At 40.2% G+C, this 25,639-nt stretch overlaps 2 protein-coding genes across 2 annotated transcripts; both read left to right on the forward strand.

Annotated features, from left to right (window-relative positions):
- Positions 1-17,665: 17,665 nt before the first annotated feature.
- On the forward strand, positions 17,666-18,941 carry LOC113904616 (the record flags this gene model as incomplete). The annotated part of the gene is given in 2 exon segments (XM_027561745.1): positions 17,666-18,778; positions 18,781-18,941. Coding segments are annotated over 2 exon segments (1,239 nt in total), but the record flags the coding sequence as incomplete, so codon positions are not given.
- A 486-nt stretch (positions 18,942-19,427) lies between these two features.
- On the forward strand, positions 19,428-20,376 carry LOC113905980 (olfactory receptor 1440-like). Its single transcript, XM_027564015.1, is given in 3 exon segments — positions 19,428-19,710; positions 19,713-19,871; positions 19,874-20,376. Coding segments are annotated over 3 exon segments (945 nt in total).
- Positions 20,377-25,639: the final 5,263 nt, after the last annotated feature.

Consider the following 25,639-nt stretch of genomic DNA (forward strand, 5'->3'; position numbering starts at 1 on the left):
TGGGGTCGCTAAGAGTCGGACACGACTGAGCGACTTCACTTTCATGCATTGGAGAAAGAAATGGCAACCCACTCCAGTGTTCTTGCCTGGAGAATCCCAGGGATGGCGGAGCCTGGTGGGCTGCCATCTATGGAGCGCACAGAGTTGGACACGACTGAAGAGACTTAGCAGCAGCAGCAACAGCATACTGTATTGGTGTTTTTCTTTCTGGCTTACTTCACTCTGTATAATAGGCTCCAGTTTCATCCACCTCATTAGAACTGATTCAAATGTATTCTTTTTAATGGCTGAGTAATACTCCATTGTGTATATGTACCACAGCTTTCTTATACATTCATCTGCTGATGGACATCTAGGTTGCTTCCACGTCCTGGCTATTATAAACAATGCTGCGATGAACATTGGGGTACACGTGTCTCTTTCAGTTCTGGTTTCCTCAGTGTGTATGCCCAGCAGTGGGATTGCTGGGTCATATGGCAGTTCTATTTCCAGAGTTTTAAGGAATCTCCACACTGTTCTCCATAGTGGCTGTACAAGTTTGCATTCCCACTAACAGTGTAAGAGGGTTCCCTTTTCTCCACACTCTCTCCAGCATTTATTGCTTGTAGACTTTTGGATAGCAGCCATTCTGACTGGCATGAAATGGTACCTCATTGTGGTTTTGATTTGCATTTCTCTGATAATGAGTGATGTTGAGCATCTTTTCATGTGTTTGTTAGCCATCTGTATGTCTTCTTTGGAGAAATGTCTATTTAGTTCTTTGGCCCATTTTTTGATTGGGTTGTTTATTTTTCTGGAATTGAGCTGCAGGAGTTGCTTGTGTATTTTTGAGATTAGTTGTTTGTCAGTTGCTTCATTTGCTATTATTTTCTCCCATTCTGAAGGCTGTCTTTTCACCTTGATTATAGTTTCTTTTGTTGTGCAAAAGCTTTTAATTTTAATTAGGTCCCATTTATTTTTGCTTTTATTTCCAATATTCTGGGAGGTGGGTCATAGAGGATCCTGCTGTGATGTATGTCGGAGGACACGATCCTCTACATAGAAAACCCTAAAAACTCCACCAGAAAATTACTAGAGCTAATCAATGAATATAGTAAAGTTGCAGGATATAAAATCAACACACAGAATCCCTTGCATTCCTATACAGTAATAATGAGAAAATAGAAAGAGAAATTAAGGAAACAATTCCATTCACCATTGCAACGAAAAGAATAAAATACTTAGGAATATATCTACCTAAAGAAACTAAAGACCTATATATAGAAAACTATAAAACACTGATGAAAGAAATCAAAGAGGACACTAACAGATGGAGAATATACCATGTTCATGGATCGGAAGAATCAATATAGTGAAAATGAGTATACTACCCAAAGCAATCTATAGATTCAATGCAATCCCTATAAAGCTACCAATGGCATTTTTCACAGAGCTAGAACAAATAATTTCACAATTTGTATGGAAATACAAAAAACCTCGAATGGCCAAAGCAATCTTGAGAAAGAAGAATAGAACTGGAGGAATCAACCTGCCTGACTTCAGGCTCTACTACAAAGCCACAGTCATCAAGACAGTATGGTACTGGCACAAAGACAGAAATATAGATCAATTGTACAAAATAGAAAGCCCAGAGATAAACCCACACACCTATGGACACCTTATCTTTGACAAAGGAGGCAAGAATATACAATGGAGAAAAGACAATCTCTTTAACAAGTGGTGCTGGGAAAATTGGTCAACCACTTGTAAAAGAATGAAACCAGAACACTTTCGAACACCATACACAAAAATAAACTCAAAATGGATTAAAGATCTAAATGTAAGACCAGAAACTATAAAACTCTTAGAGGAGAACATAGGCAAAAGACTCGTGAGCTTTCAATGATCCTACGTTATTCTTGTCCTGTCTAAAATGCCTTCTTATTTACTATTGGTATCGAGGATAGCTGTGCAGTCCTAGTATCCACTACCCCACAGCATTTATGGTATGTTTGGAAATAATGAACGGGAGTGGCTTCTGATATGCTTAGGCACCCTTTTAGTTCTTACTTCTTCAGAATCCCTGGTCGGTATTCTAATCGAAAAAATTCCTTTGTGTTTCTAATTTGACAGCATTAGCTCCTCCTCTTCATGTCCTTAGCAAACATAGGAAACTGATCACTTTGTGATCAATCACCATTTCTTAAGAAACTGGCTTAGCAAGATCAACTTGCTTGTGTCTCAAACAACCATTTACATGATTTCTTATTTCTTCTGGTTGTTTAGAACATGAAAAAAAAAATATATCAGAGAAAGTGACAGTATTTAGGGAACATTTATTTCTACTCTAAGAAAAAATCTTTGTTGTTATTGTTGTTCATTCGCCAAGTCATGTCTGACTCTTTGTGACCCCATGAACTGCAGCACGCCAAGTTTCCTTGTCTTTCACTATCTCCTGGAGTTTGCTCAAATTCATGTCCACTGAGTCGGTGATGCCACCTTTAAGAAAGGCTTTTTAAACAGTAATTTTAATTAAGATTAACAATAATAATAAGAACCCACAGTATCAACTTAAATGATAGTAACATATAACTTTTACCAAGACTCACTAAATCATGCTACAAAGCCTAGTTGAAAAATAAAATGGCTTTCTCAATTAAAAACTAGTCTACAATGATACCAAATATTTAATTTGATTGACTTCTTTTTCCGGAATAGACTGATACTCTACAGCTTTTAGAACAATGACTTCACAGCTACAAAATATTATCATCAACCCTATTCACTTCAGAAAATGCTGGTGAATTTTTATTGGAAGCATTTGAATCTCAGTGGATGCCGATAGAGAATGAGACTTCTAAACTCATCTAATTAGCAGTAGAATTGAGAATAGAAATGAAATATTTGTTGGTGGACACATAAGATTTTACCTTATTTTCAAAAAAGGTAATCCCTAAGTTATTTGAAATAGTTAAGTGCATTTTATGAGTTTATTTTTTTAAATTTTATTTTATTTAAATTTACAATATTGTATTGGTTTTGCCATATATCAAAATGAATCTGCCACAGGTATACATGTGTTCCCCATCCTGAACCCTCTTCCCTTCTCCCTCCCCATACCATCCCTCTGGGTCCTCCCAGTGCACCAGCCCCAAGCATCCAGCATCGTGCATTGAACCTGGACTGGTGACTTGTTTCATATATGATATTATACATATTTCAATGCCATTCTCCCAAATCATCCCACCCTCTCCCTCTCCCACAGAGTCCAAAAGACTGTTCTATACATCAGTGTCTCTTTTGCTGTCTCGTATACAGGGTTATTGTTACCATCTTTCTAAATTCCATATATATGCATTAGTATACTGTATTGGTGTTTTTCTTTCTGGCTTACTTCAGTCTGTATAATAGGCTCCAGTTTCATCCACCTCATTAGAACTGATTCAAATGTATTCTTTTTAATGGCTGAGTAATACTCCATTGTGTATATGTACCACAGCTTTCTTATCCATTCATCTGCTGATGGACATCTAGGTTGCTTCCATGTCCTGGCTATTATATGAGTTTAAAATACATATGATCATTATATCATAAAATAATAGAAAAATTCAACTACATCAATTTCTGCATGTTCAGTGTTGTCTAGGGACCAATATTCATGGTTAGGGAGCAAAAGTGCATGAAAATATCTGTGGTCTTCAGGAAATTAAAGCCTAGCTTGGGAAATCATTGTATGTTATCTATTTGTCATAAAAAAAGCAAGATAAAAATTTCCTGGAGTTTTAATATAAGTTGAATCATGGAGAAGAGGTAAATAAAGGAACATTTATTGAAAGACTATTCTGTCCAAGATAAATTAATAATAATACTGGTAACCAAAATAAAGCAACTTTCTACCCTGTTCCAGGAATTGTGTAGGGAACTACAGGTATATGAACTCATGCTATCTTTACTGTGACCCTACTACCAATCATGATATCCATGCAGGATACTGGAGCTGTGTTTTCAGGTACATTGTTGTGATATAATTATAGGAAACAACTTTTGCGAACTTACAATGGGTTAGAGAATCAAAAATAAAATGAGGAAAAAACCAAATACATATGTATAATATAGTATTTATTTCTAATTTGGATTTTTATGTATTCTGGCAGTCTCTAGAAATGCATATTTATATACTGATATAACATATTGACATATTGATTTCATAGCATGTAAATTTTTGAATGCACATTAGTTACTAGGAGTTTTTGATATACTGTAGACACATCTCCTCATTCCCCATTCACTGAAGGCACATCTTAGCTTTTTGTTTGGAGAATATAATTCCCATTTCAGAGAGTAAGCAATTTTTCTACACAGTTTCAGAAGGGATAGTTGAATAAATTACAGGTCCACAAATATTTGTTATGTACTCACATTGCTTGGTTCAGCCACTAAACTAAACCTCAGGGTGGTACATTGTTATGTTAATGGACACCAGTGAATCACAATTCCTTACTTCCATGTCCTTGTATAGTCCCCTTCCACAGTGAGTCATTCCTTGGCCATGTGACTGACTTTGATCAATGAAGCATCACCACATTTGATGCAAGAGGAGGCCTGATGAGTGCTTGTCCTTGGGACTGGCTCTCTTGGAATCCTGAGGTCACACTCAGAAGAGTCTAGGGTGAAAGGCATGTGGAGAGAGAATCTCAGCCATCTCAACCATTCAATCATCCCAGGTGAGCCCCAAAACAGGTGAGGTCATCTCAGACCATCCAAGCCATTGATGAATACAGCCACATTAGAGTTCCAAGTGAAACCCACAGATGCTCCAAGAAAAAAACGTGAGAGATGATTAATTGTTGGTGTTTTAGGTCAATGCAGTACTTGGATGCAATCTCAAAAATGACAGAATGATCTCTGTTCGTTTCCAAGGCAAACCATTCAATATCACAGTAATCCAAGTCTGCCCCAACCAGTAATGCTGAAGAAGCTGAAGTTGAACGGTTCTATGAAGACCTACAAGACCTTTTAGAACTAACACCCAAAAAAGATGTCCTTTTCATTATAGGGGACTGGAATGCAAAAGTAGGAAGTCAAGAAACACCTGGAGTAACAGGCAAATTTGGCCTTGGAATATGGAATGAAGCAGGGCAAAGACTAATAGAATTTTGCCAAGAAAATGCACTGGTCATAACAAACACCCTCTTCCAACAACACAAGAGAAGACTCTACACATGGACATCACCAGATGGTCAACACCGAAATCAGATTTGATTATATTCTTTGCAGCCAAAGATGGAGAAGCTCTATACAGTCAGCAAAAACAAGACCAGGAGCTGACTGTGGCTCAGACCATGAACTCCTTATTGCCAAATTCAGACTTAAATTGAAGAAAGTAGGGAAAACCACTAGACCATTCAGGTATGACTGAAATCAAATCCCTTATGATTATACAGTGGAAGTGAGCAATAGATTTAAGGGCCTAGATCTGATAGATAGAGTGCCTGATGAACTATGGAATGAGGTTCATGACACTGTACAGGAGACAGGGATCAAGACCATCCCCATGGAAAAGAAATGCAAAAAAGCAAAATGGCTGTCTGGGGAGGCCTTACAAATAGCTGTGAAAAGAAGAGAAGTGAAAAGCAAAGGAGAAAAGGAAAGATATAAACATCTGAATGCAGAGTTCCAAAGAATAGCAAAAAGAGATAAGAAAGCCTTCTTCAGGAATCAATGCAAAGAAATAGAGGAAAACAACAGAATGGGAAAGACTAGGGATCTCTTCAAGAAAATCAGAGCTACCCAAGGAACATTTCATGCAAAGATGAGCTTGATAAAGGACAGAAATGGTATGGACCTAACAGAAGCAGAAGATATTAAGAAGAGATGGCAAGAATACACAGAAGAACTGTACAAAAAAGATCTTAACGACCCAGATAATCACGATGGTGTGATCACAGACCTAGAGCCAGACATCCTGGAATGTGAAGTCAAGTGGGCCTTAGAAAGCATCACTATGAACAAAGCTAGGGGAGGTGATGGAATTCCAGTTGAGCTATTCCAAATCCTGAAAGATGATGCTGTGAAAGTGCTGCAATCAATATGCCAGCAAATTTGGAAAACTCAGCAGTGGCCACAGGACTGGAAAATGTCAGTTTTCATTCCAATCCCAAAGAAAGGCAATGCCAAAGAATGCTCAAACTACCTCACAATTGCACTCATCTCACACGCTAGTAAAGCAATGCTTAAAATTCTCCAAGCCAGGCTTCAGCAATATGTGAACTGTGAATTTCCTGATGTTCAAGCTAGTTTTAGAAAAGGCAGAGGAACCAGAGATCAAATTGCCAACATCTGCTGGATCATAGAAAAAGCAAGAGAGTTTCAGAAAAACATCTATTTCTGCTTTCTTGACTATGCCAAAGCCTTTGACTGTGTGGATCACAATAAACTGTGGAAAATTCTGAAAGAGATGGGAATACCAGACCACCTGATCTGCCTCTTGAGAAATTTGTATGCAGGTCAGGAAGCAACAGTTAGAACTGGACATGGAACAACAGACTGGTTCCAAATAGGAAAAGGAGTACATCAAGGCTGTATATTGTCACCCTGTTTATTTAACTTCTATGCAGAGTACATCATGAGAAACGCGGGGCTGGAAGAAACTCAAGCTGGAATCAAGATTGCTGGGAGAAATATCAATAACCTCAGATATGCAGATGACACCACCCTTATTGCAGAAAGTGAAGAGGAACTAAAAAGCCTCTTGATGAAAGTGAAAGTGGAGAGTGAAAAAGTTGGCTTAAAGCTCAACATTCAGAAAACGAAGATCATGGCATCCGGTCCCATCACTTCATGGGAAATAGATGGGGAAACAGTGGAAACAGTGTCAGAGTTTATTTTTCTGGGCTCCAAAATCACTGCAGATGGTGACTGCAGCCATGAAATTAAAAGACGCTTACTCCTTGGAAGGAAAGTTATGACCAACCTAGATAGCATATTCAAAAGCAGAGACATTACTTTGCCAACAAAGGTCCGTCTAGTCAAGGCTGTTTTTTTCCTGTGGTCATGTATGGATGTGAGAGTTGGACTGTGAAGAAGGCTGAGCACCGAAGAATTGATGCTTTTGAACTGTGGTGTTGGAGAAGACTCTTGAGAGTCCCTTGGACTGCAAGGAGATCCAACCAGTCCATTCTGAAGGAGATCAGCCCTGGGTGTTCTTTGGAAGGACTGATGCTAAAGCTGAAACTCCAGTACTTTGGCCACCTCATGAAGAGTTGTCTCATTGGAAAAGACTCTGATGCTGGGAGGGATTGGGGGCAGGAGGAGAAGGGGACCACAGAGGATGAGATGGCTGGATGGCATCACTGAATCAATGGACGTGAGTCTCAGTGAACTCTGGGAGTTGGTGATGGACAGGGAGGCCTGGCATGCTGCAATTCATGGGCTTGCAAAGAGTCCGACACAACTGAGCAACTGATCTGATCTAAGTCAGTAAGCTTGAAGTGGTTTGTTACACATCAGTACATAACTGATACATTAGATATTTTTTGTTGCTGTTTAGTAGGTAAGTCCTGTCTGATCCTTTGGCAACACTGTGGACAGTAGCCCCCCAGGCTCCTTTGTCTCTAGGACTTCCCAGGCAAGAATACTAGAGAGGATTGTCATTCCTTCTCCAGCAGATCTTCCTGATCCAGGGATTGAACCCATGTCTCCTGCATTGCAGGTGGATTCTTTTACCACTGAGCCACCAAGGAAGTCCATATTAGATGTTAAAGGAATATTAAAAATACATTTCATCTTGCCTAAAAGCACAGTTTAAGATGTAATGGAAAAACTTGTAATAATAAGAACAATGAGATTCTTATTGAACTAGGAAAATATAAAGGGTCTGAGGGAGTATAGAAGAAGGAGCTTCATAGTCATAAGAGGGACAGATTACCAGGTGAGGCAGGAAAAATATGCTTACCTTTTTACATTGTGTATTTCCCTCTTCATATTAAATCACCTACTTTCTTTGCCTTCCTCCTTGAAAATATGTGAAGAGCAATAGAGAACTGGCCCAGGAGCCATTTGAAATACTTATTTGATCTTCCTTCTACTGTTTCCCAAATGATAGCCTTACTTGGTGCCTGGAAGACATTAGATATTCAGTAACATCAGATTATTTGCTGAACAGAGAAACATTTTCTGTGACTTATAAACAGTTACTTAATTTGGGCTTTGTTATTAAAAGGAAACAAAAGTAAAACACCTACTTCATGGGATGTAAACTTTATTTTGGTAATATAACATTTTCTTGTATCAAATTAAGAGAGAAAGAAAGCAAGAATAAGAGAATGACTTTGTTTCTTGACTGAACGTTTAGCTACTCTTGGTAAGTGTATTAATACTAAGAAGATGAGTAATTTATTATTCTATTTGTTCTCCAAAATCTTAGAAATGGCATTTCCATGTTAAGTGACTGCTCATCCACTTTTATTTTCGAACTTCTAAGCTGTTTTCCCATAAATTTTATTTTTATGTGGGATTCTGAAAACATTGTATATGCAGTGAATTTCCGTAATAAAAGAATCCTGGAAGAATGGTAAGCTTGCCCTTCAAAAGGTTCACTCTGCTGATCTCAATGCCGACCTTTGACGTCACAGGTGGCAGGATTGCACTAGGGCTGCTTGGCCAGTCCACCCATTTCACAGGCTTTAAGGTAAGTGAGGAAGCAGTATTCATTCTATTCTGAAACTCTTTTTTTTTTTATTTTATTTTTAAACTTTACAATATTGTATTAATTTTGCCAAATATCGAAATGAATCCGCCACAGGTAAACCCGCGTTCCCCATCCTGAACCCTCCTCCCTCCTCCCTCCCCATATCCTCCCTCTGGGTCGTCCCAGTGCACCAGCCCCAAGCATCCAGTACCGTGCATCGAACCTGGACTGGCGACTTGTTTCATACATGATATTATACATGTTTCAATGCTATTCTCCCAAATCTCCCCACCCTCTCCCTCTCCCTCTCCCACAGAGTCCATAAGACTGATCTATACATCAGTGTCTCTTTTGCTGTCTTGTACACAGGGTTATTGTTACCATGTTTCTAAATTCCATATATATGCATTAGTATACTGTATTGGTGTTTTTCTTTCTGGCTTACTTCACTCTGTATAATAGGCTCCAGTTTCATCCATCTCATTAGAACTGATTAATCACAACCAATGATTCTGATTGCTATATGTTTGGTCTTGAATTAACAATGGGGAGAGAATGCAGATAACAAATGTAAGTGACATAAAAATAATTGAATAAATATGAAGTTTTCTATTTATTTTTCTAGTTATGTAAGCTTTCTCTACTTCTGGGAGTTTTAATCATTATTACCATCAACTTTACTTCATTTTCTCTTACCAATGAATTAGAAAATGTATATTACAATACTTTATCATTTTGGGCTCCCCTGGGACCCAATGCCATTTTGGGTTCAGATGGCAAGGAATCTGCCTGCAGTGTGGGAGACCTGGATTTCATTCCTGGGTTGGGAAGATCCCCTGGAGAAGGGAATGGCAACCCACTCTAGTGTTCTTGCCTGGAGAATTCCATGGGTGGAGGAGCCTGGCGGGCTACATTTCATGGGGTTGCAAAGAGTTGGACGCAAGTGAGTGACTTTCACTTTATCATTTCTACCTTGTCATTAAAAAACTTTTTATTTAAAATGTGTCAATAATAGAGGGATGAAAAACTACACAGAGTGAAGTAAGTCAAAAAGAGAAAAGTAGATATCCTACATTAATGCATATACATGGAATCTAGAAAAATGGTAGAGATGATCTTATTTGCAAAGCAGAAACGGAGACACAGATGTACAGAACAAATGTATGGATACCAAGAAGGAAAGGAGGGATGGGATGAGTTGGGAGATTGGGCTTGACATATATACATTATTGATGCTATGTAAAAAACACATATAACTAATGGGAACCTCCTGCACAGCACAGGGAACTCCACTCATGGCTCTGGGGTGACCTCAGTGGGAAGGAAAAGAGGGGCTATATGTACATGGATAACTGATTCAGTTTGCTGCACAGGAGAAACTAACACAACATTGTGAAGCAATTATGCTTCAATAGGAATTAATTAAAAATAAAATTAAAACAACACAAAAAAACCAATCAACTTCACTGAAAGTATTTTCTAAAATTTCAAACGTAATCTTATGGTCTCAAGATCTCCAGAGTACAAGTCCCTTCAGGACAAAGATGGCAAAATAGACCATAGAAATACTGCAGTAACTAGAGTTCCCAAAGAAATCTTTGTTTACCTGCTTGAGATATAAATATGTTATCAATGCAGCTGATGCACTCATTCGATCTCTACTGAAGGTGTTCTAAAGACATCAACTTATGATTCAGGTCTTACTGTAGGGAGAAGGTCTGGATCTTGTGATCTCACTGGGGACATTCATGGATGGTATTGAGTCAATACGATTTTCCCTTTCCTAGTATTCAAATGACCCTCTTTCAGGAATAAAAACAATGTCTTAGAATATTAAGTTACTTTTCTTTCCATGTGTTTTCCTACTGTGAATACTGCTCCCTTATTTGGAAAAAAAGGTCCCTATCATATAAGGAGAATAGCTAAAATTACCTCGTTTTATGATGAGGAAACTGATGACACAGAGAAGCTGTGACAATGTAGGGACAGAGCTTGGAATGACCCAAGTGCTTCACTCAAGTTTAATAATCTTCCTATTATAATATTTATTAAGATTGTCACTGTTTTTTTGGTAATTTATAGAAAAAACTTGGCAAAGAAAAATCATCGGTTATTTTCTCCCAAGTTAATGTAATAAGGAAACACAGTAAAAATGTCAATTTTATTTTTTTAGTTCATCATAAAGGTCTTTTGAAGACATAACTATGAAGACCATCAAAACGATCTCAGAGTGAAAAAGTGAGGAATGTTTTTCTTACCACTTATCAAAATATTCTATTATTTTAAATAAAATATAGTCATAAGCAGTTATAAAATGTGCAGCACTGGACACATAGTACATGGACGATTAGCTTAACAACTGGGCAGAACAGCAACTCTATAAACAACTTCATGATGGAAGTGACTTAAGCAGTGGAGAAACCATTCAGTTAATTGTGTTGGGAGAGTTTGGAAAAACAAAACCAAAATTATCCCATAATTATACTTGACACTATGTACTAAAATACTCTGGAAATTTTAAATGTAAATATAAAATGCAAGTGAATTCAAAGAAAATATTAAAAAGACTTTTGGATTGTGTAGAGCAATGTTTGTGTGTGTGTGTGTGTGTGTGTGTGTGTGTGTGTGTGTGTGTGTAATACCAAAGCCAGGTACCATAAATATCACAGAAAATTGAGTGAAAAAAGTGAAAGTGTTAGTCGCTCAGTCGTGTTCGACTCTGGGATTTCATGAATTGTAGCCCACCAGGCTCCTCTGTCCATGGGATTTTCCTGGCAAGACTACTGGAGTGGGTTGCCATTTCCTCCTCCAGGGGGTCTTCCCAACCAAGAAGTTGAACCCAGACCCCCTGCATTGAAGGCTGATTCTTTACTGTCTGAGCCACAGTTGAGCACCTAAAAATAAAAGAAATCCATATAGCAGAATCCAACATAAAAAATATTGATATTAAATGATACACTTGGAAAAGATTTAGCAAAATATATGAGGGAGAAAGAATTATGATCCTTGATATGTTAAAAGCTCCTACAAATCAATAGTAACCTACTAAACAAATGGGTAAAACATATGTACAAGCAAGTCAATAAAGTAAATGCAAATGAAAACGTTTTTTAATCTAACCTGCAAGATTGTCAAAGAGTAAAGCTAAATAATTATGGGCAGTGTTGAACGGGATGGTAAGATATTTTATCATAAAATCTTGAATTTGTGTAAACTAGTACCAGTTTTGGAGAAGGCAATGGCAACCCACTCCAGTATTCTTGCCTGGCAACTCCCATGGACGGAGGAGCCTGGTGGGCTGCAGTCCATGGGTGTTGGGGACCAGAGTGAGGCACTCCGCCCATGGCAAAGGTCATGAGGAAGGAGGCTCGACATACGCAAAGGCGGGATTGAGCCTCAGGAGTCCCTGGAACTCCTCGAGCATCAACCCCCATAACCAGAGCCTGCCTACTTTACTACTTTGTGCTCTCACCTACACCTCTGACTTTACGGGGGGCTGTCCCCCACCACCTCTTTCGGAGAAGGAGTTAACTTAGAGCTCCAGTTAATAAAAACTCCTGGGTGTAACAAGAGTGTTTTAACCTACAAACTCCTCTGAAGGTTCTCTGGCCTGCCTGACAGGCTTGTCCGGCCACATGTGATCGCTCACAGCCTCCCAACCGTGAGAGGCACGAGATGCTTTAAACCTTCTAAAAACAGGTTCCTTAGAAAAGTTAGAACACTATTAGTATAAGTATAGTGGGCTGATTAGAAATTGTATTGGTGAAGGGTTTTTCATTTGTTGAGCCAATGTTTACTGCTAAGTCTCCACATCCCCTGCCCTTACACACATTAATGAATATATAGAAGAAATAAGTATTAACCTTTGATATTAATCACGTTAGACCTTAGGCTAAGTAAATTCTTTCCTTAACTAAAACCCACTATACCCTCATCCTATAGGAATGTAACTTTATTTGGGTGGTGTCTGTTTTAAGAATAATCACCCCTGGAGAAATAAGTGTCCTGGTTGACTGACTGCTGTCACAAGGAGAGGGTCATAAACTGTCAGCAGGCCCCCATGGCCAGAAGATGATGTAACACCCCTAAGACCTCTGTATACATTTGTATGAAGCACCTGACTTTGATAAAAGTCAGGACTGCTGACCCCGTGTGACTTTTGCATAACATCTCAGTGTATAAAAGTAGACCATGGAAAATAAAGAATTGGGATCAGTTTCTCGAAATACTGGTCTCCCCATGTCTCTCTCTCTCTCTCACTCTGGCTGAGTCTCCATCTGGAGCGCGGAACCCACCATGCTTACTAATTATGCCTGGGCTTCTAAGATCCGACCCGGGAGGCCTCAGTGTCTCCTCTCCTTCGGGAGAACGGAAGGACGCCTGCGGCCTACGTAAGTGGTGCAAGCTTCTTGTCTAAGTTTTATTGGTCTCCCGCGTAAACCAAGCTACTCAGCCTCTTTTCTCCACTGAATTTTCCTACTGAGCTATCCTCATCCTATTACTCTTTATATCTTTGATAAAATATTTAAATAAATAGGTCGCCGACGCCGTCCCCGCTTCGAATACCCTGGATCAGCCGGGGCTGGACCCTGGCAGGTGGCGCCCGAACAGACTCAAAAAAAAAGAAAAAGAAAAAAAAAAGAGAGAAAAATAAAAAGGAAAAAGAAAAAAAGTGTAAAAGAAAAAAGGAAAGAAAATAGAGAAAGATCTAAAGATAGAAAAAGAACTAAAGAGTGAAAAGGAAAGAGGAACGGAGAAGGAAGGAATCAGGGAACACAGCAAGAAAGAGAAAGGAAAAAAGGAAGTTAGAAAAAGATATACAGAGAGAAAGAGAGGGAGGAGGAAAGAAAAAGTTATAGAGAAAGAGGGTAAAGGAAAAGAAACGAAAGAGAAGGTAGTAAGAAGGAAGAAGGGAGAATGAAAGAGGTAAACAAAAAGGAAATGATAGAAAGTGAAAGAGAAGAGAAGAGGAAGGAAAGAAGACAGAGTGAGGGAAAGAAAACTTGAGAAAGATTTAAAGAGAAGAAGGAAGAAAAAATCACCAGAGGAGAGAGGAGAGGACTTACAGGACACTGTGGCCAGACGCCCGGGTGAGCTACCTCCCCCTCTGCGCAAACTTAAAAAAAAAAAAACAAAAAAAAAACTTATCCACCACTTTCTGATTTAAGGCGATCGCAGCCGCCACCCTTTGCGCCTTCCAGGGCCCAAAAGTTCCCCACTTTGCCCCCAAAGCCTCTCAAAGTTTTGCCTAAGCCTGAAAAAGATAAAAAGTTTTTTAAACAGTGGAGCTTTTAAAACAGACTGCATGCACAATATGCAGAGTGTGCTCCTAGGAGAAAACCCCCTCAGGGGGGTCTCACCCAGGCTAAGAGAAAAACAAAATGGTAAGGGGATTTAGCAACAATTCTAACCCCTGACAAGCCAGTTACTCCAATTCCAACGGGAGTGGCTGGCCCCCTACCTGAGGGCATTGTAGGACTTGTGCTAGGGTGTAGCTCGCTTTCTTAAAAAAAAAAAAAAAAAGAAAAGGAAAAGAAAATTTCTGGTGCATGGTGTAGTAGATTCTGATTATGTTGAGAAATTAAAGTTTTGACCTCACCACCTACTAAAACTGTGCAAATTAATAAAGGTCAAAGAGTAACACAGCTTTTGCTTTTACCTTAGTATCAGACAGGAAAAAACTTGACTTCTCAGGCTAGGAGCCACAGAGTATTTGGCTTTAGTGACCTAGCCTTTTGGGTGCAGAAAATTACAGCTCCAAGGCCTTTAAAAGATCTTTTAATTCAAGAAAATAAAATGTCAGAGCTATTAGACACAGGAACAGACGTCTCTTAACATTGCTGGGAAAGAGTGGCCCAGTTCCTGGCCAACACATACTACTGAAAATGAGTTGGTGGGATTAGAGAAAGTGGTATTCGGGGTGGGAATGCTGTAGAGAAAGAGGTGAGGGAAAGTTTAAAACCTTGAAGAGTAGTGAGTTCACTGTTGCTGGAAGTATTCAAGCAAAGATTATATGGTTGCTTGTCATCTAAAAAGCTATAGACCAGATTTAGGTTACAAAACAATAACTGGAGAAGCCTATAAAGATGTTGTGCAACACCTCTTTACTTGCTTCTCATATTTAGGTGCCAAAAGTTTTGAAAACTGACAATGCCCTGTTGAAGCTGTGGAGAGATTGTTTACTAACTTTAAATGGTTTCCAAAAATTATTAGGGGACATTAATTGGATATGCCCACATTTGAAACTGACTACTGCAGATTTAAAGCCTTTGTTTTAAAAGCAATCCTAATTCCAGTTCTAAGAGAAAGTTGACTAATGAGACAGAGTTGGTTCTTGTTAAAGTAGATGAGACTTTAAATGATCAGTTAATTAGGATTAATATTACCAAAAGATGAGATTAAATTATTCTTGCCACAAAACATACACCTACAGGGTGCTTGCGACAAAAAGGCCCATTGTTTCCATCTACCAGTGACCCCAAGAAAAATAGTTTTATCTTATCCCAGCTTGGTGGCACAATTAATTATAAAAGGAGGAAAAAAGAAATGTGGAACTTTTTAGAAAAGAAGTAGCAAATATAGTAATTCCATTCAATAAGGATCAACTGCAAGTCTTTTACAAAACAGTGATAATTGGCAAGTTGCCCTGATTGATTTCAGGGTCAAATTTTGTTTCATTTGCCCTCAAGCCCCCACAGTAGTTAAAAGTTCAAAATGTTAGATTGGCAATTTGAGGATACCTGTGGAACTTTCCAACCCTATGTAGTTCCTACGCTCCCCTTTACCCTATGGGGGAGGGACGTGCTGTCTCAAATAGGAGATACTCAGAGAAGGGTTTTCTCAATTTCTTAGTTATCAACAGGCGGTACAATTAACAATACTTTATATATACGTAATATAAATAAATCTGCCTAATTACAGTTTGCCTAATTAGATATGGGTATAAATAAAATATAATAAAGGTATACCTAATTCTATTTATAGATCTATACTTAATTAATTTGTATATAAATTAATATGTATATTATATATGCATATTATATATATACTATATAATTAAATATATATTGCAGTAATATAATGTGTGTGGCTGATATTAATTGGTATGGATTGATGTGCTGTGATGATGCATGTTCTATATACTGTATAATTATATATGTGTGACATGTATTATTGCAGTACATTGGTTTGTGTTGGTTGGTATTAGCTGTGTACGTGTTGTATTGCTGTAATATATATTAATTAACATATTAATTATAAAGATTAATTCAAGTATATTGATTATGTCAATACGTTTATACTTGTTGCCATACATAAATACATATATAAATACATTTTGCATTTAGATATATCTGTATACCAAAATGAGATAAGGAGGTTATACATTTATTATTTAAATTTACAGAGACCTAAACTAAACATTAGACCTAAATTAACATATCCCTAAATTTATGTTGTTAAAATGTAAATTTTAAAAATTAAATTGACAACTGCTTGACAATTCCTTTGCCATAAAACCCCCATAGGTGTAATTGGGGTGGCCAGACAAAAAATTGTTTTTATGGCAAAACAGCCCCCTACAGTGGGTCCATCTTCCCACTCAAACCAAAAAAGTAGCGGCTTCTTATCCAGGATTGATAACTACTTTGTTGGTAAAGAGCCATCAGAAATTGTAATTCCATATAATAAGGAATAACTTGATGCTCTTCTGTTTGATGAGGATTGGCAGATTGCTATAGGAAGCTATTTTGGTCAAATTTTTACATCATTTACCTTCACATGTTTTGCTAAATTTTATATCCAGACATCCAGTTATTTTTCCTGTGAGATGTAAACAATCTCCTGTTCCAAATACTCAAATAGTTTTTACTGACGGATCAACAAATGGTAAAGCCTCCATAGTTACTAAAAATCACCAAAAAGTTTTAAAAACACAAAAAACTTCAGCTCAAAGAGCTGAAATAACAGCAGTCATAGAGGCTTTTGCTGTTTGCAGATGAGGAATTTAACCTTTATTCTGATTCTCAGTATATTGTCAGGTTGTTTCCACACATTGAAACTGCGGTTTTTGTCTGAAAATAAAACTACCGTATTTCATTTGTTAACTAAATTACAGCAACAAATTTGGAAAAGAAATAAAATATTTTTCATTGGACACATTCGGGCTCATTCCAGATTGCCCGGCCCTTTAAATGTCTTTAATGATTTGGCTGACTTGTTAACCAGAAATACAGTGGCTACTGTAATTGAGGAGGCCAGAGCCTCTCATTCACTTCATCATCAATATGCTGCTGCCTTAAGATATCAATTTCAAATTCCCAGAGAGACTGCTCGAGAGATTGTGCGTTCTTGCTTACACTGCTCCACTGTTTTTAATAGTCTACCTATGGGAGTTAATCCTCATGGTCTCAAACCTAACGTACTCTGGCAGACGGATGTAACTCATGTCTCTTCATTTGGAAAACTGTCTTCTGTTCATGTAACTGTAGATACCTTTTATCACATTATTATTGCAACTGCTTGTACTGGAGAGGCAGTTAAAGATGTGATACAACATCTCTTTACTTGTTTTTCATATTTGGGCCTGCCAAAAGCTCTGAAAACTGACAATGCTCCTGCTTACACTTCTAAGTCTTTTCAGGAATTTTGTATAAAGTTTCAAATTAAACATAATACAGGCATCCCTTATAATCCACAGGGACAGGCCATTGTGGAAAGAGCACATAAAACATTAAAAATCCAAATTCAAAAATTAAAAGAAGGGGAGTTTAAGTATAGCTCTCCCCATCAAATCTTGCAGCATGCTCTTTTTGTAATAAATATTTTATATGCCGATTCGGCAAGAACTACTGCAATGTTTCGCCATTGGTGCCTGGAGCAATTGAATGCAAAGCCATTAGTCAAATGGAAGGACCTCCTCTCCGGACAATGGAAAGGTCCCGACCCGTTGTTAACCAGCGGTCGAGGATATGCTTGTGTTTTTCCACAGGACGCAGATTCTCCAGTTTGGGTTCCGGACAGATTGATTCGTCATGTCTCAGCCCCTCGGATACCCGACTCCACGGCTGCCGCGACCCCGCAAGAGGAAGGGGCCCCCTCTACCTCCGCTTCCCCCGCCAGCACGGGAGACGCCGCCGACATCGAGACAATTGACTTCAGGGACCTCGGATGAGCAAGGAACGGATCCGCCGACCGAAGCGATGTCTCAGCTTCACAAATGGGACACTACTCCCCCTGATTCCCTGCGCCGCAGAAACATCCCAGGCCGCCTAACTCAGGCGACCCGGAATGCCCCCATACCCACTTGGGGACAAATAAAAACACTCTGCCACCAGGCACGAGGAATGACTTCCTCGAAGGGATCTCCAGCTTCTCCTGAGAAAATGTTTATTGCCATGCTTGCCTTGCTTTCCTGCCAGGTAAGTGCCTCTCCTATTCCAGCTAAGTATTGGGCATATCTCCCAGATCCTCCAACTTTCCAGGTTGTTTCCTGGAATAATGAGCCTATACGGGTCAACACAGACCAACCTCAGCTTTTGGGAGGATTCTATACTTCTTACACTAAAGATAAATATCCTATTAATTTTAATTATACCTTCAGGGGATTAATAGATGATCTTCCTGTTTGCTTTAACTTCCCCAGTAATCCAAAGAGTTTTATTACACCCACTAAAGAAGGGTGCATTGGGGCCTCTACAAAAATAATTATAACAGATTCCTCAAAAGTAGATTCCCAGTCTTTACGTCATCGGGTAGTTTGGGTATTAGTGGCCCGCTTGCCGGGTATCCATGACCCTTATGTGACCCTGCGCTTTACACCCCCTCCCGGTTATCCAAAGTGTTATAAGGTTGCTCCTTCAGATGAAGTGTGGAAGACCATAGATGGCTGTACTGGGTATCCGACTTGGACAACTTGTACTTATAGTTCAAGGATTGATTATAGGATACAAGGCGGTGGGAATTATACTATTCAGGACTGGAGCAACCCGAATCCGGGTGAGGATCCATTGATCAAGATAACATTTAAAGGCAGATTTGAGAATTGGAATAGGATTCCTCTTCCTTGGCCTACACAAGCCAGTAGATGGCATATTAACCAATTTGTTCCTCCTTGTGCTCTCATACAGCTAAAAGCAAAACCTATTGGCAGCCTGAGATTTGGAGAGCCCTTGCTGCTACTGCCCCCGTTTCTTTATCTCGCCCAGATAACGATTCCACTTATTCTGTTTTAGCTTGTTTACCCTCGCCTTATGTTTTCCTTTTTACTAATGACTCCAACACAATGGGTCGCTAGGAGTTGGACACAACTGAGCGACTTCACTTTCACTTTTAACTTTCATACATTGGATAAGGAAATGGCAACCCACTCCAGGGTTCTTGCCTGGCAAATCCCATGGACTGGGGAGCCTGGTGGGCTGCCGTCTCTGGGGTCGCACAGAGTCGGACATGACTGAAGTGACTTAACAGCAGCAGCAGCAGTACCAGTTTTCAGACAACGGTTTGGCAACATCTGTGTGTTTATGTGTGCACACATGTATGTGCAGAAAAACTGCAAAAATATATCACAAACTATCAAGTGTGCTGAGAAATGGGATCCTCAATGTATTTTTAACTAATTTTATAGTTTCTTATATTGACTATGAATAATTTTTGTCCAAAAATATGAAACTTTATCCAAAACAAGTAGGTTTCATGATATTAAAATAGACAATCTTTACAACCCAAGAATCTTTCTGCAGTTTGAAGAAACTTCAAGACAATGGCTGCAGGAAGGAATAATACAACAGTCACCAAATTTATCCTCTTCGGATTTTCAGATTCTCTCAAGTTCAGAATTGCTCTCTTTGCCGTGTTCATGGGGACTTACGTCTTGACAGCACCCTGGAACCTGAATCTCACCATCCTGATTCAGACGGACTCCCACCTACATACACCCATGTCTGTCTTTCTCAGCAACTTATCCTTCTTAGAGTTCTGCTATGTCACTTCCACAACCCCCAAAATGCACTCGGACTTCTTCAGGAAGCCTGCACTCACCTCCTTTACGGGTGTACAGTGCGGCACTTCTCGTTCTCTAGCTGGGGTCTGACTGAGTGTTGTCTGCTGGCGGCCATGGCTTACGATCGCTACATCACCATTTGCAGTCCTCTGCTCTACACAGCCACCATGTGCCCCTCTCTCTGCGTGCAGACGGTGGCAGGATCTTTATAACTGGATTCCTTGGCTCGTTCATTCAGTTGTGTGCCTTACTTCAGCTCCACTTCTGTGGACCAAATGTTATCCATCACTCCTTCTGCGACCTGCCTCAATTAATAGTCCTCTCCTGCTCCGACACCTTCTTCCTACAAGTGATAAAATTCGTGACAGCAGTGATTTTTGGTGCGATCTCCATCTTAATCATCATGATAGCCTATGGTTATGTCATTGCCACCATCCTGAAGATCAGCTCCATTGAAGGCAGGGCCAAGGCCTTCAACACCTGTGCTTCCCACCTGACAGCAGCGATCTTTTTCTTTGGATCAGGTCTCTTCATCTACATGCACCCAAGAGCTGGCAATTCTCTGGGCTATGACAAGATAGTGTCAGTCTTCTATACAGTGGTGATCCCCATGTTGAATCCTTTGATTTACAGTCTGAGGAACAAGGAAATCAAAGATGCTCTTAAGAGGTGTAAGAAGAAGGGAATGTTTTCCCATTGTCATGGTTAATTAAAGGTCTGGGAGCCTCATGACCTGTTGACTAGAAGTTTCTAGACTATGCAAGGGAAATGAATTTAACATTATTCAACAGGGTTTCAAGTGAGTCAGTCCATCTAAATCCACTTTGGCTCAGTGCCTTGCAAATCCTGCAGTTTCTTTAAGTCTTGATTGTTGACTCTCCTTTCTTACACCAGCAATGACTTCACAAAGCACTTGATATATTAATTTTTATGTCCATATAACCTTCAATTTCTCAGTATTTGACCCTTGCATACTCTTTCAGAATTTCAGACTGCAGGCTGGAGGGGATGGGACTAAATACAAGGTCAGGAAAAAATGTTTCTCATACACAGCATTGCAAGTAGAACAATGACCACTTTGTCAAAGACTGCAAACTCTCCAGGTGCCTAGGCGATTCCAGGGAGAAAGCATGGACGTGGAGAGGAGCATGACTTTACGCTTTGACATAACTCGCCTGCTGTGGAAAACACCATGCGCAGTGTAGTCTAGACTTCGTTTTCTGGGTTTCTGTTTTTAGCACCTAACGTCAACAGTTGAACGAACAAGGGGATTTCCATGCTACTATGCTGACGGAGAAGGCAATGGCAACCCACTCCAGTACTCTTGCCTGGAAAATCCCATGGACGGATGAGCCTGGTAGGCTGCAGTCTATGGGGTCACTGAGAGTCGGACACGACTGAGTGACTTCACTTCACTTTATGCTGACCTGGGAGAGCTAAAATACAAAGAAAAGAAGTGATCATTTGAATTCTGAAGTAGCTTGAAAAGATTGAAAGTGAAAGTCACACAGTTGTGTCCGACTCTTTGTCACCCCATGGACTATACAGTCCATGGTATTCTCCAGGCCAGAATACTGGAGTGGATAACCTTACCCTTCTCCAGGGGATCCTCCCAACCCAGGGATTGAACCCAGGTCTCCCACATGCATGCTGATTCTTTACCAACTGAGCCACGAGGGAAGCCCAATTGAAAAGATTGCATTTCTGTTATTATGGCAGATTGGATGGTATAGATGTACCCACCACTGTAAAACAGCTAAAGACATTGGACAGAATGGTTTTAGAAAATATTTTTAAATACACTTATGAGCAGGCAAAGAAGGAAAAGGAAATCTCCAACTTTCAAATCTAAAGAGCAATCAGGAATCCTGAGAGTAAAGGCAGCCCTGAATGTGACTTTCACATTGGGGAATTTGCTGAACTCTAGTAATACTTGGCTTGTTTGCTTTTACTTTTTACTGGCGTACAGCCAGCCAGTTGAGAAGATGGTGATAGTTTCAGGTGAACAGCACAGGGACTCGGCCATACATTCACATGTGTCCATTCTCCCCCAAACTCTCCTCCCACCCAGGCTGCCAGATAACACTGAGCACAGTTTCCCGTGTTATACGGTAGGTGCTTGGTTATCCCTTTCAAATACGTACCCCAGCATGTACATGTCCATCCCAAACTCCCTAACTATCCCCCACCATCTGCCCTTTCCTTGGCAACCATGAATTCTTTCTCTAAGTCTGTGAGTCTCTTTCTGTTTTGTAAGCATGCTCATTTGTATCATTTCTTTTTAGATTATGCATGTAAGAAATTCATATGATATTTTTCCTTCTCTGTCTGACATACTTCTTCATTTAGTGTGACAATCCATGTCACTACAAATTGGCCTGTGTTTTGACAAGCACACAAGAGAGACTTGGGGAGAGAGAGAGAGACCAAGCCCAAACTCTCAGGGTGAATTTAATTGGAGACCCAGACATCCATACGAGAGTCCAGCAGACTAGACTTTGGTAGGAGAGGAAATTAAGGGAAAAAAAAAATCCTATCTCAGGAAAAAGAGATCTTAACTTTCTGAGGCTTTGTAATCACAGACTCTCAGGGAGGTTTGTGGTCTGAATTTACACAACCAGTGTAGATAAAGCAGCCTTACCTGAGAATTAATTTTAGAGCAACCTCAGCTTGTTAGTACCCCCAAGTACCAATCAAAAGCAAATGCAAATTCTCTCCAGATTCTTAGGAGAAAATCTGAAACCCAAGCTCAGATAATTCTCCTAAACAACTTTCTGAAGAAAAGCAGGTTGCACAAATCTTAAAGTACAGAAAGAAATAAGACCTAATGGTCAGTCGTGTCAAAACTATGACAAAGTCAGGAACGGCAACTGTCTCAATACACAGATAAATTATACACGGCTGGTCAAGGATAGGAAGGGGAGCTGAAAATATCTTTAAAGATCAGGAGAATGAGGCTTACTGAGGATTTCTGTGTCTGGCAATGTGCTGAATTACCCTTGTAAGTGAAACAACTGAAACACTGAATTTGAAATAAAAATCATCTTTTAAATGAACTTCCAGTTAACTTAATGAAAAGGAGGAATAAGCTAAGCCCTCAGATGAAGTGAAACCAGGAACCCAGGGAAGTAAACAAGCACTAAAAATAGCTTTCACCTTGGAGAGCCCGCTGAGAGCTGGGCCCTGACTTCTGCCGTGTGGACTGCGTGGTTGCTGAGGGTTCAGAAGACTCAGCTCATGTCCCGGGTGAACTGGAAGGCTACACCCTCAGGATAAACTGGCAAGGATCCCACAGGTTACGTTCAAGAACAAAGAGAGCAGTTCAGGGGAAAAATAAAGCACAAGCACAGACCTCTATATAGAGTCAAACCCCCAACACTGAGAACTGGCAGGGGGGGAGAATAGTCCCTATAAACAGATCTGCAGCATCTTCAGATGCTGGCACTATGGGTAAAGAGGATAAGTCAGGTAGGACTAGCTATGGTGAAACACAGATTCAGTATCAGTCGGACTTCCCAGGTGGCGCAGTGGTAAAGAATCCGCCTGCCAATGCGGGAGGTGCAAGAGACGCAAGTTCGATCCCTGGGTCAGGAAGATCCCCTTGAGGAGCAAATGGCAACACGTTTAAGGACTCTTGCCTGGAAAATGTATGGACAGGGCAGCCTGGCAGACTACAGATACTGGCCTTATTGGTAAAGAAGATAAGGCAGTTAGGAGTAGCTACCGTGAGACACAGATTAAATCTACCCTCAAAAGAGATAGTCCCTCTTCAAAGAGAGAAATAACTGAGAACAGGTCAGAGACCCGGTGACTCTGAGCACTGAAAACTGGGGAATTAAAAGGCAGAGGATTGCCATTTGCCACAACACGGGAGGAGCATGAAGGCACGTGCTGAGCGAGTAAGTCAGAGAAAGACAAGCACATGTGGTCTCACTGTGGGGACTCAAAAACAAGTGACCTTGCAGAAACATACAGTAGATTGGTGTTGCTGAGCCAGGAGGTGGGGAGTAGGCAAACGGGTAAGGAGAATTGAAAAGTACGAAATTCCACTTATAAAATAAATAAATTATGGGAATGTAGAGCACAGCATCTGGAGGAGGGAATGGCAACCCTTTCCAGTCTCCTTGCCTGCAGAATCCCACGGACAGAGGAGCCTGGCGGGCTTCAGTCCATGGGGTGGCAGAGTTGGACACAACTGAGCCACTGGAGAGAGAAAGAGAGGGGAGAGAGCACAGCATGGTGACTATATTACTGCACTGTATGTTTGAAAGTATTGTTAACAGAATAAATGTTAAAAGTTTTCATCATAGATTTCCCCGATGGCCCAGTGGTAAAGAATCCACCTGCCAGTGCAGCAGACATGGGTTTGATCCCTGGTCCGGGAAGACTCCACATGCCATGGGGCACCTGAGCCCATGTGCCACAGCTACTGAAGTCCACGAACCCTAGAGCCTGCTCTGCAATGAGAGAAGCCACTGCAGTGGGAAGCCGGCGGACCTCAACTGGAGAGTGGCATCCACTTGCTGCAGCTGGACAGAGCCCACACAGCAACAAACACCCCAAACAGTCAACGGGAAATAAATTAAAAACATTAAAAAAGTTTTCATCATAAGAAAATTAATCTGTAGCTATGTGGTCTTCGATGTTAACTAGATGCTGTGGTGAGCCCTTCACCATGTATACAAATGTTGAATCATTATGCTGTACCACTGAAACGAGTATATTATGTCAATGATGTTTCAAAAAAAGCGAAAGGGGGTTGATATATCCATGCAGTGCAATATTAATTGGCCACAAAAAGGAGTGAGGTACTGACAACGTGCTGCCACGTAGATGACCTTGGAAACACCTTGACAAGTTGAAAGAACCGTTACCACGGATTGCGTACTGTACGGTTCTGCTTCAGTGAAATTTTCAGAATGAGCAGATCTATAAGAAGGAAAACAGATTAGTGGTTGCCTAGGGATAAGGGGATGGAGAGGAATGGGAGGTGAATCCTAGTGAATATACATGAACATATTTGATGAAAATATTCTAAAATGAGATTGTGGGGATGGTTGGAAATCTCAGTGGATATACTGAAAGTCACTGAACTGCATGCTTTAAAAGGCTGAATTTTATAATGTGGGAAATTATTCCCATAAACCTCAGTAAGGCTGTATTTTGTTTGCTTGTTTTTTGAAGAAAGAGGCTGGGAAGTACACATGACCAAAGGCGACATTCTTGGGAAGACACTCTGTGGTGGGTATTCCTTAAAGATTTGGTAATGAAAGAGAAAAAGTGAGTGGGCAGAGAAATTAAAGGTCCTAAGAAAAATTTTAAAATCAAGCAAAATACTAACCTACCTCTGTTTCTGAGTAAAGCGGCCATACAAAAGAAATTGCCCTTCTGAGGTTTGATTCCTCCGTCAGTAAGATCTGGAGAAGGAAATGGCTACCCACTCCAGAATTCTTGTCTGGAGAATCCCATGGACAGAGTAGCCTGGAGGGCTAGGCTTCCCCAAGGGATCTTCCCTACCCAGGGATCAAACCCTTATTTTCCGAATTGATTGGCAGGTGGATTCTTCACTACTTAAGCCACCAGCGGAGATGTCTTGTTAGGCTTTCATTAACCAGTAGAGGGCGATCCATCTCAAGACTCTGCTGTTACGGAGGTCTTAATGTAAGACCAGGAGAGCAGCAGACTGACCTGGGCAGAGAGTGAGGATGCTGACATCAGTGTAACTGCTTACAGTTTGTATCCACAGACGTTTGGTCTTCATGACAGCTTGGCTTTGAGGCTCTCATTTTACAGATGAAAAAGCAGGACCTCAGCACATGTTTGTAAAGATGACCCAGGAAACGGGCAACAGACAAGGGACAGGGCATGCGTGTGCAACTACATCATCCAAGGGAACAGAATTTTTCATTAATTCTTACTGGGGTATAGTTGCTTTGCAATGTCTTGTTAGCTTCTGCTGTACAGCTATGTGA

Source organism: Bos indicus x Bos taurus, chromosome 15, assembly GCF_003369695.1.
Source record: "Bos indicus x Bos taurus breed Angus x Brahman F1 hybrid chromosome 15, Bos_hybrid_MaternalHap_v2.0, whole genome shotgun sequence".
In the NCBI taxonomy this organism is placed as follows: Eukaryota; Metazoa; Chordata; class Mammalia; order Artiodactyla; family Bovidae; genus Bos; species Bos indicus x Bos taurus.